Here is an 11,607-nt window from a genome sequence, read left to right on the forward strand (position 1 = left end):
GTGTGTGTGTGTGTGTGTGTGTGTGTGTGTGTGTGTGTGTGTGTGTGGTGTGTGTGTGTGTGTGGTGTGTGTGTGTGTGTGTGTGTATACGCCTTGACCTCCTCCTCCCCTTCCAGGCCTCAGGCCTCTGTGTATGTGTGTGTGTGTCTCTGTGTCTGTGTGTGTATCTGTGTATGTGTGTGTCTCTCTCATGTAGACCCCTGACCCCTCTGTGCCTGTCCCCTCACCTGCATGTGGGGATATGCTGGCCTTCCCTGCCTTGTATCTGTGTCTGTGTGTCTCTGTGTCTGTGTCTGTGTGTCTATGTCTGTGTGTGTGTCTGTGTCTGTGTGTCTCTCTCTCATGTAGACCCCTGACCCCTCTGTGCCTGTCCCCTCACCTGCATGTGGGGATGTGTGAGCCTTCCCTGCCTTGTTCTGCATCCACACAACCAAGTTCTCAGAAGAGTGGAGGCACTCAACACACATCCACCATCAATATTGTTTCTTGGGCATCTTCTACCTTGCCACCTCTGGGCCTTGGCACATGTTCTATCCTCTTCCAGGAGCACTGCTCCCCTCTGCCTGGGGACCTGAGTCTTCTCCCATCTTACCTTTCACCCTTGTCTATACCCACTTCCTCCACACCTCCCCGCAGGGAGCACACTGGACCACTGGCTGACCTGTCCTCTCCATGGATGTCCCCGCCGCCCTCCCTCCCCAGGGCACCCGGGCCCTCGAGGAAACGCTGTGGAATTGATTTTGGTACCCTGCACGCAGCTTGGGGGATGGGACTTAGCAGGTATTGGGAAAACCCTGACTGGATGAAGAGAAATAGTAAAGATGAGGTCTGCTGAGCCAGAATACAGGCGGCCAGGGTAAACCCAGGCCAGGCCAGGACACTGGCATCGGGGAGGGGCACGATGCCTGCCACGTCAAGACCGATTAGGACATCTGGGGTTTCATCCACCACCACCACCACCACCACCACCACCCCCAGCCAGAAGAGGCTAGTCACCCAGCCCAGTGTCACCACGCCCTGTATGACCTCAGAGGGTGGCGAAGATGGGCCCCCCCTCACTCCTGGTGCAGAGCAGAGCAGAGCACCACGCCCTCCCAGGCCGGGCAGCGTAGCACCTCACCAAGGACATCTTTCCGGTGTAGGAAGGACACTTTGCGCATGACGGCCATCCGCGTCTTCTCCAGCCCGTCCCTGGTTCCGCTTTTGGCGGCCTTCATGAGCTGGGTCATCTGAGCGGAGGAGAGGGACTGTCAGAGAGGCTAAGGGAGGGGCTGCAGCCCAGCTGCACCACACGGCAGAGCCACCAGCCCATGCTGCCCCCATGACGAACAGCAGAGGCCAGGAGGGACCGTTGGGGGAAGGGAGGGGGGAACAGGTGTATTCATGGCCCGGGGTTCTCCCTGTGGACAGGGCTGACCCTCACCCATTCCCTCCAGGACAATCTATGTACCCAGGCTCCCAATTAAGAGATGGTAGAATAGCGGAGGGGGGAGGGGGCTGGAGTCCTAGGCCTGGGTTCAAATCCTGTCATTCCCCCAGCAAGTGGACAAGTCACTTTGCCTCAATTTCCCCCAGAGAACATGAACTAATGGTACAATTGCCCCCCCCTGGAAGGGCCTGGGAGGTCTGGGGAGGGGAGGAGGGGGCGGCTCTGGGGAGGCCTGCTGGGCCACAGGCCTGGGTCACTAACAGGAGGTGAGTGCCACCTCATCCATCTGCTGCTCAGCCCAAGTCAGCAGCCCCGGCCCTTGCTATCCCAAAGCCAGGTTCCTTTCTGAGCTGCTTCCCGGCAGAAGGAAGAGCTGAGTTTGCAAAGCACGCAGGACGCCCATTCCTTGTGGTGCTGACATAGCAAGCCAAGCAGGACACAAAGCAGGAGGAGGGGGTCACGCCCAGGAGTGGTACCCTGGGCTCCGGGGGACAGCCGCTGTCCTGACATGTCTCTGTCCTCTTCATCCCTCACTCCCAGCCCCAACCTGGATGCCTTCTCCAACACACAGCCGGAACTAGGTGCCATCCTGCAGGTGGTCATGTGGATTCCATTCAGCTGCGGGGATGGAGGTCCAGACCCCTGCATACGTCTCATTTTAATCAATTCCCAGGACACGGTGCACTCGTGGTGCTCAGGAGCCCCTCTGTCTGAAGGCAGAGAGCCTGTGCTGGGGAAGTGGGGGCTCTGGCCTCCTCAGCCAGCCTCCTGGTCCTCAGAGATCTAGAAGAGGACTGGCTACAGAGGCTGCCCAAGGCAGAAGCTCGTAAGGAGTCAGGGCAGCTTTCTGGAAGTCACCCTGGGCAGAAAGAACCCCTCCCAGCTCACTTCTCTCCCTGGGGCTCTTGGCTTTTTGACAGGCGGGGCACAACGCTTGAGAATCTAGGTAGGGGCAGATGGCAGTCGCAGAAGTTACACCACGATGCCCGTATTTCCAGGGGTCCACCATTTTTCAAGAGCGGGGCACATAACCAGACTGGAAACTTCTGTTCCTGGGCCCAATTCCCCTCCTACACCATCTATGAGGTTGATCTGGTATTTGGGAGGTCATTGGAAGCCCTACACTGGACATTTTCCCCAAGCCCAAAAAAGAGCATCCAGGGACTAGACCAGAAAGTTCTGTGAGACAGCCTGGCACACGTACTCATCCTCACGGCACATGGCCGGCCCGGGGCTGCACCTTGCTTTGCCTCCGGGGACCTCCCTAAGCCCCAGCACTCTGAAGGGTCTCAGGTGCTGCGGGGGATCTGGGAAACCCTCCTCCCCACCTCTTCCTTCTGGGAACTCAGGCTCAGCCACAGGGAGACCAGACCTTACTAAAACGCCCAGGCTGGAGCCTCAGCTCTACAGCCATCAGGCTACATTCTTGGTGGAAAGACAGCTGTCCCCAGGGTGCCATTGGGACCAGCCAGCCATGAGATAGTTACAGTGGCCAGTCTCCACTGAGGCTCTCACGGCCAAGCACCTCACAGGCCTGCCCAGCCAGTCCTGGTGTTGGTTGGCTGGCCTCGATTTTGCATTCCTCCTGCCTCAAGTCTCCAAAGTGCTGGGATTACAGGCAATGCACCACTACACCATCCGCAGCTAGGAACCTGCATTTTTTTTAAACAAGGAACCCTGGGTAATTCTGGGGGTCCTAAAGATTGAAATCCACCCCCTCCCCTACCCAGGCATCCTCATGGACCATTAGAATTTCTGTGACAGGACGGGGAGGTCCAGGCAGGTACAGCTGGCTACTACGTAAGGTACCATCCCCACTGCGGTGCAGACGTGAGGTACGGCCAGGTTCAGAGTCTCAACGTGCCTGCCCCGCAGCCCAGCGCAGCAGCAAGGCCCCCTGGGGACAGGGCGGGGCCGACGGACAGTACCTTACAGTCGCACTTGTGCTTCAACTCCTGCATGTCTCTCCCCCCAACTCTTAAAGCCAAGATGTCTCTCTTAGTTCTGGCGCATCTCTCCTTTAGCCTAGTCAGGTCTGGAGAAAGCTGGAGCCCCCAAGCGGCCAGGCAGAAGGAGAGCAGGTGAGAGGAGCAGCCAGGACAGGGAGGAAACAAAACATAGACAACAGGGGAAAAAGGAGACTCAGGTCAAGTGGCAGACGGATCATCGGAGCAGGCAGGACATGGCAGCCCTGGGCCCAAGCAGTAACTGTCAGGTATGGCTGGAATGAGCTCCAGCAGTTCCACCCCAACAGCCAGGCAGCCATGGGCTGGGCCTCTGCCAATAAGAATCATGGCTGCTAGACAACAGATTGGCCCGGGGGCGGGGGGCTTGGTGTGGGGGGAATCAAGCCCCGGTCCCTTTGCTCTGGGGAAAGGGAAATAATGCCCTGAAATTAAGGACTATGGCTTCTCTTCATCCCAGCCCAGCATCAGGCTTGCAATAAAAGGTTCTTGGTGTACTTTTAAGATGAAAAGCTGGCAGGGAATTAGGGGATGGATGGATGGATGGATGGATGGATGGGTGGGTGGGTGGATAGATAGATGGGTGGGTGGGTGGGTGGGTGGATGGATGGATGGATGGATGGAGGAATGGATGGATGGATGGATGGATGGATGGATGGATGGATGGATGGATGGGCACTGACAGGCAACTAGTTAACAACTGGCTTCCCATGAATAGGTAGCTGCTTTGTAGTATTTCGTAGTAGAAGTCCCCCATTCCCCCCTGGGACAATGCCAAGCTACCAAAGTGCCATCTCTGAGTGTGAACCTGTGCTTAGCTGGTTCCTGAGCTCTTGGAAGCTAGGCTCCAGTGCACCTCTGAGGAGGAGATGAACTAATGAAGGTGGCTGCATGGAAGGAGGGATGCGTATAGACTATCTAGAGCGTGGATGGACAGAAGAAGAGACAAACATTTACATACATAGGCGGTGTGTGGTAAACGGCACAGAAGTCCGAGCCAAGTACCACTGCTGGAGAAACTGACAAGGAGAAGGCTTGGGAATTTGAGTCATACACGCAAGGCATGGCTCCCAGTACTTGCTGGAAAAACTCTCTTTATCTCTCTGAGGTGCAGCTTCTTTGCTGGCATAAAGCGGCTGTAAGAAGAGTGACTTCGTAGGGATGCTGAGCAAACCGAGTGGACGCCACATGTAAAACCCAGAGCTTAGTAAGTACTCAAAGAAAGGAAGCCACTACTGCACTGCCTTTCAAAATACAACTACACCGGTTTATGAATTAGATGGATGAATGGGTGGATGGATGACAGCTGGATGGATGGGTGGGTGGAGAGATGGTAGATGATGGACAGATAGATGAGGTATTTTTTAATCCATATGTGATGCTCAGTTCTGACTCTACCAGGTACTGGCTTGTGTCATCCTAATCACTCCATTTGGCCTCTCTGATCTTCTCTCCTAAGTTTTCTGATCAACAAAATAAGAAGCTCAGTGCTTGTCGTTAACACTGAGGTATTAGAAATGAACCTGATTCTTTTTTTGGGAGAGAAAGATGCAGGATGGGATCCTGGGCAGAGAGAAAATGAGGTTTGTTCCGCCATCAAGAGCTTGACAAAATAAACCATAAAGGTCTTTGCTTCCCTCAAGACTAGAAGTGCAAGGAAACATTAGGACCACGGGTCATTTGCTGAGCCGGCCAGAATGTGTCAGGCATTTCTAGAAGGAGCCCACCCAGCCCCTGTCCCCAGTTGGGCCAGTGACCTTGGTTCTGAAGAGGTCACCCAGCAGAGAGCAGAGGGGTTCACTGCAGCCCACTCCACACCTGGAAACAATCCCCCACTGACCTGAGTGGCTGGCAGCAGGACTGTCTGAGGACCGATGTTTACGTTACACTTGTATCAGGTGCTTTTCAGACGGTCCCTCTGCAGAGCTGCCAATCACTCTCCCAGCTAGAGTCCACCCACCGAGGGCTGGCCCCTCTGGGACCCCCAGAAGGAGGGGCTCCATGACCTGTCTCGCCACTGGTCAGGAGCCAGGACCATAGTCAGACACAACAGACAGGACAAAGTGCTCCCCTAGACGCCCACTGCCCATTGACACACAGCACACACAGCCAAGCAGCGGTGGCTAAACATGCAGCTGCAGCAATGCCAGGCCCCAGAGCAGGTGACCTGAGAGGTCCAGAAGGATGACGCTCCTAGGAAGCGCTCAGCAGGGTCCTGGGCAGAGGTGGGCAGCAGAGGGAAAGCCCTTGCCCATCATCCTGGCTCCCTGGGAGCCTGCTGCTCAGGGAGCAGGTGGGCTTTAGCGGTGAAGAAAAGAAAAATAAGCCCTTGTGTTAGCAATTCCAGGAACTTGGTTTGTCTGCTGAGAGAAAGTGGCCAAAGCCCAGGAGGGGTGGACCCCAGGTCTCCCCAGGGCCAGACCCTGGAGAGAGAGACCCAGCCCAGCATCCTTGAGTTTTTCTGTGGGCCTCCTGCGCCCCCTGGAGGCAAAAGATCAAATTAAAAGGTAGGTGGCCAGAATGGGAGGCAGGCCCAGGCGTCTGTGACTTCAGCTCACTGCCCACTGATCCTGCTCCCCTCAGGGATGCCCAGGGTTCTCTCCCAGTCCCCATCAGGAAGGCAGGGCCATGGTAGCCACCATGGGGGAAAAGGAGGGACCAGTGGAAACTAAGAAATCAGGCCTAGGACTCAAGAATTCCCTGACCATTGCCCTGCGGTATAGAGGCGATGCTGGCGTGGGGGGTGGGGGAAGGGGCACTAAAGGGCCACACCACCTTAGTGGTCCTTCCCAAGGCAGGTTGTGTTGCCCAGGCTTGTGCCCAGATGTCCTCCAGCCCACCACACCTGGACAATCCCTCTGACTGCGGGGTCCAGCCCTGACTCACCTGGCTGCGTGAAGGAGCTCCAGCCCCTGGCCGCCATGTGGTCAAGCTGGCCGTGCTCACAGAAATCTATTTTCTACAGACGGTATCTCCACCTCCCAGAGGAGGGTGGGGACCGTCTGGCACTCGGGCCATATAAGGCCCTCAAAAAATCATTTGCTCTGACCCCTGCCAAGGCAACGAACTGCAGGCAGGACTCGAAATTCTACCAATCTAGGAGGAGCTTCTTTCAGAGTGAAATGCAATAAGTCCAGCCTTGAGAATGATGTTATAAATAAATATCTAAATAGCCCCTGGCAGAAAAAAAAAGGTTCCCCACACCACAGAGGTCAGCTAAGTGCAGGCCAGGGCTTCGGGTCCCCTGTCTCCCCACCCCTACCTGAGACACGGCCTGGCACACAGTAGAGCCCTAAGTACTTCAGCACACGGGGCGCTACGTGCTGCACTTCATGGCCAAGCATTAAGCCCTTCTCTACAGCCCCGTCATGGTCCTGAATCTTGGTGGGATAAAAACTGGGGCTCAGACAGACTGCTCAGCCCCTGGCTTGCTTGGGATGTAGGAACCAGTCTCAGGGAGCAAACAGCTGCCTGACTGCCTGGCCGGCACTCAAAGGGACCCCCTAAACTCGGGGATGGCCGGAGGTATGCCGCAGCCTGAGCCCCATCTTGGCCCCTGCCTGGCCTCCATGGGGCTGGCTCAGAGGCAGACCTCCCTTGCCTTGCCTGTGTCCTTCTAAAAAGGAGTTTGAAAGGGACCCAGCCACCTTTGGTCAAGCAGGGACTCTCAGCATGGGGTTCCAGGGACCAATAGGGGAGGAGTCAAGAGGAAGAGGAGGAGGAGGAGGAGGAGGGGGCGGGGGAGGGGGAGGAGGAGGAACTGGAGGGCAATCCAGGCTCATGTGGTTCCTGGGGGGAGGGGGCAGGGGGAGGGCACACACAGGAGTAGCTCCACTCCAGGCAGAATCACCACGAATGCCAAAAGCACAGGTGCCACTTTGAAAAGCCCTGGGCGGCAGGCAGCTCTGATGTGGCCCGTCCCCTGCCCAGGACAAGGTGGTCCTGCGTGGCCTGAGGACTGGTCTGAGAACATACTCACCAAGGGCAGGTGGACCCAGCTCACGGATCTCAGTGAGGGCCAGCTCCAACCTTATGGCTGGGCTCCCTGGGGTGTTAAGAGCATTCTAGAGTTCAACCCCAACCCATGAACATCATAAGCCACTAATGGGGTCAGCACAGCAATGTGGGGAGCCAGGTACTAACGGTGTGTGAAGCTCACCACAACCACTATTCTCCTCTCATTACACACTGCTGGAAACCATTCCTAGGCCCACTTGCTGGCCGCCAACCTCTCCCCCACCGCCCTGCTCCAAAGGTGCCCAGGCCATGTCAGACGCTCTCGGCTCCCTTACCTTGGGCTGGAAGGAGCCCCGGTGCTTGGCGGGCTCTGCCTCTGGCTTGGCCTCCTCCCCCGAGTCCTCGCTGTAGCTCTCAAACTCGCTGGAGCTCCAGCCTAGGTCCTTGGCCTCCCGAGGCGCCCCATCGCGGTGCACGTCTTCGTACAGCAGGCTCCTCTCCGCCCCTGCCGGCCGGGGACCGTCTGGTGAGCCAGAGGCCCTGGCCTAGCCTGCCAGACTCCAGGCCTCAGGCCCACGCTCTGACACCAGTGGGGGAGGAAGAGGTGGAGGAAGGGAGCAAGGACGTGGCCAGTAAGTGGGGCCCTGGCTCTGAAACCCATAGGCTATGTCACTATGCCCTCCAGGGAGATGGAGGAAGTGGAAGAACATGGAAGAAAGCCCAAAAACTGTGTCCAATCCTTTCCTTTCCCCCCTGCCCCTCAGGATCCAGCGCTAGCTCCCTTAGGCCCCCTAGAGTCAAGTCTGGGCTGGGGGCCTCAGCATCGTCAGGGACAGATGGTGATTGGTAGGGCATCCCTGGGATAACCAAGAAAAAGCTGGCTATCCACGGGGCCATGCCCCTGCACAGGGTCCCTTGTCCCCAACCTGAGCACCCCTGTGGCCCAGTGGGGGGCCCCGTCAGTGGGTGCACCTGGCCCAAAGTCCAGCAGAGGTCCTTATTCTTCCAAAGCCCCACTGGACACACCTGGGGCAGAAAACGTGAGGACAAAAAGCTGAGAGTCCCCTCGGGAGGGGAAGAGGCCACCAGAGCATTCTTGAGGTGCTTGTGAAGTCAGGTGGAGACGTGGTCCAGAGGGCAGAGTTCACACCCCAGGTTCCAGCACGAGAAAGCTGGGGCAGGCCGCTCGGCACCCCAACATCCACCCTCCTATCACCTGGAGGAGGGCCACAGACTAGAAAGCTTGTGTCCACACGGAGGAAACGGAGTACAACTTGCTCGGGGAGCACCGCTGGGGAGCACAGAAGAGTGGCTCTGTGTGTGAGAACCCCTCTGGGATGGGTTGAGAAGAATCCAGGGCCATGGGGGCTGGGGCAGGGGGAGGGGCGTGGACACAAAGGCTGTCCACAAAAGAGCCTGGCCCACGACAGGGTCCAGCAGGAGAGGCCACTCATGCGGGCCCCCTGGCAGGTTGGTACAAAACCCACACAGGGCCCAGGAGGCCCCCCAGCCCCACCCTGCAGGAAAGCTAGGAGAGTCCCAGGATGGGAGAGGTTATTTTTAATGAGGCAAAGATAATAATGACTAATGTCTGCTGAGACCAAGCAGGGCTGACACACAGGCTGTGACCTTTTTTGAAAGCTGGGGTAAGCTGCGGGCGGGGTCTGAGTGGTAGAGCGCTTGTTTGCCTGGCAAGTGTAAGGCCCTGGGTTCAATCCCCCCCAAAAAAACAGTAAAAAAAAAAAACAAATGAAAGCACATTCGACGCACTGTCCTATTATTAGAGTAGGGGGACCCACCAGTCAGGTGGGAAAAGCGAGCCCAGATCTTGGGGGTGGCCATGAGGCGGAAACCCACACACAGTGGTCTCCTCCACCAGCAGCTGGACACCTCTTCCCTGCTCAGTGCCGGGGTGAGCTGCCACAGGGTCACCCCTCCTCTGAGGTGAGCAGGAAGATGAGGCCCAGAGAAGACACAGGCCAGGGCTCCCTCCTTTCCTGGTCTGGATAATGAGGTCATGATACCCCAATGTGAAGTTCTGAAGCAGAGTACATGACTCAGCGTGTGAAAAGCAGCACACGCCTGTAATCTTGGAACTCAGCCACCAAGGTCCAGGAGAAGCAAAAGTTCAAGGACAGGACAGGAGACGGTGGCTCACGACTGTAATCCTAGCTACCCAGGAGGGTAAGATCTGAGGATCATGACTTGAAGCTAGACCCAGCAGAAAAGCCTATGAGACTCTTTTATCCAATTAACTACCAAAAAAAAAAAGAAGAAGAAGTGTGGTTCAAGTGGTAGAGAGCCAGCTGTGAGAAAAAAAAAAAAAGCAAGAGCTCAAGAGCCCAGGACCCTCTGTTCAAGCCCTAGTATTAGCAGGGAAAAGAAAAAACAAAGAGTTCAAGCCTGGGTTACCTATTAAGACCCTGTCTCTAAGAAGAATAAAGATCTGGGCACTGGTGGCTCACACCTGTAATCCTAACAATGTCGGAGGCTAAGATCTGAGGAGCACAGTTCAAAGCCAGCCCAGACAGGAAAGTCTGTGAGACTCTTTTCTCCAATAAACCACCAGAAAACCAGAAATGGGGCTATGGCTCAATGCTGTAGAACACTTGCCTTGAACAAAAAATGCTCAGGGTCAGAGCCCAGGCCCTGAGTTCAAGTCCCATGATGGAACAAAAAAAAAAAAAAGAAGGAGAGCTAGTGATATTGGGGGCGTGGTTCAAGTGCTTGACTAGATTCCCAGGGCCCTGGGTTCCATCCTTAGCATGGCAGAACAATTAATAAAGACATCTCTATGTCCACACACACACACACACACACACACACACACGCATATGTAAGTAACAAGGGACACCTGGTCTAACCTGTACCAGCCAAGCTCTCTTGACGGCTGTTAACCGCCCCCCTCCATTTTTCCTCTCTGGGGTCAGCAGTGCTCACCCCATCCCCACCCAGAGTCCTCTCTGTGACCACATCTCCAGCCTCCCTGTCCTGCCTCTGCGCTTAGCCCAAAGCAGGGCACAGGCTCTCCCCGCAGGGCACAGGCTTTCCCCAGCTGTGTCCTCTTCCTCAACAGTGCCAGGAAGCCTGGACCGCACCTCCTCTTGCAGGTTGAGGGTGACCTCCCCTCCCTGGGGATCCATGGACGAGGCACCATCCCAACCAGGACCTGACCCTGCCTAGCCCATGCCAGAGTCCCCATCCAAGCTCCACCCAGAGGGCATGAGAGGCAGGGAGGGGAGCATGGGGGCCGGTGCAGAAGGAGATCCCCCACCACCACCCCAGGGGCAGGGAAGCGTGGAGGAGCCATACCGGGCTGATGAGCATCTGGGCTCTCGCAAGGAACGTCGTCGTAAATCACATCCTCTTCCAGGGCCGGGAAAGTGAACCGATCGACTAGCAGGGAAAGGGGGAGGAGGGGAGAGAGAGAACCACAGGGGCTGGGACCAACTGCGGCTGCCAGTCCCCATCTGGCCCTCAGGTCCCCTTCCTGACCCCTCGGCCAGCACAAGGGGCCCAGCCCAGAGCCACCAAGCTGCCCCCCAGGTCTGTAGGCCTCCAGCCTCTCCAAAGTGGCCTGCCAGTGACTGTGCACACCCACTGGCCTTGGTACACCGGCAAGCCTGAGGCCTGGCTGGGGCCGGCGGTAGCCACACACCTGTGCCCAGGGCCAACTCCTCCCCACTGGGCAGAGCTGGGATTTTAGAAGCCCGTGCCTCCACAGCTGGGCGTTTCTGGGGATAAGTCACCTCACTGCCCCAGTGGGTACTTTCCTCCAGCCTGCAAAGCCCTCAGCCCTGTCCCTAGGGTGCACCTGCTGAGTCTATTTCCAGATCCCTGGATTTGACGAGCCCGTGATGGCTCATCCACTTCCAGATCACTGCTCTGGTGGGCACTGGGCAGTCCCTGCCCTGAGGCTGTCCCCTGGGCTCTGAAGATCCCACACCAGGTCTCAGCTTAGAGGTGGCTGTGAGCAGGTCCTGGCACTGCCCAGGGTACGCGGTGGGCGGGGAGGGGGCAACCTACTGCGGCGAGAGCTCTTCCGCTTCCAACTGGTGTGGCGGACCCCAGAGAAAGCTGCATCCACAGCATCACCATTGCTCAGGACAGCCGGCCCCCTGCAGGGGAGAAGAGGACACCACTGAGCCTGAGCCTCTGCCACCGGGAGCAAAGTCAGAATACTGAGGAGGCCCATGCCTAGCACGGACGCCCAGGTCCGTGTGTGTGTGTGTGTGTGTGTGTGTGTGTGTGTGTGTG

The 11,607-nt window shown here is 57.0% G+C and overlaps 1 protein-coding gene across 2 annotated transcripts in view; it reads right to left on the reverse strand.

Annotated features, from left to right (window-relative positions):
- The window catches only part of Arhgef10l (Rho guanine nucleotide exchange factor (GEF) 10-like), a 120,966-nt gene that overhangs the window by 60,170 nt on the left and 49,189 nt on the right, over nucleotides 1-11,607 (reverse strand). For both annotated transcript variants that reach the window (XM_013035162.1, XM_013035155.1), the window contains exons 5-8: nucleotides 11,377-11,468; nucleotides 10,663-10,746; nucleotides 7,686-7,855; nucleotides 1,121-1,229 (exon numbers count right to left, since the gene is read on the reverse strand). In XM_013035162.1, the coding sequence (XP_012890616.1) occupies nucleotides 1,121-1,229; nucleotides 7,686-7,855; nucleotides 10,663-10,746; nucleotides 11,377-11,468 (455 nt within the window). The remainder of the gene's footprint in view (nucleotides 1-1,120; nucleotides 1,230-7,685; nucleotides 7,856-10,662; nucleotides 10,747-11,376; nucleotides 11,469-11,607) is intronic.

Source organism: Dipodomys ordii, unplaced genomic scaffold (assembly GCF_000151885.1).
Source record: "Dipodomys ordii isolate 6190 unplaced genomic scaffold, Dord_2.0 Scaffold6, whole genome shotgun sequence".
NCBI lineage: Eukaryota > Metazoa > Chordata > Mammalia > Rodentia > Heteromyidae > Dipodomys > Dipodomys ordii.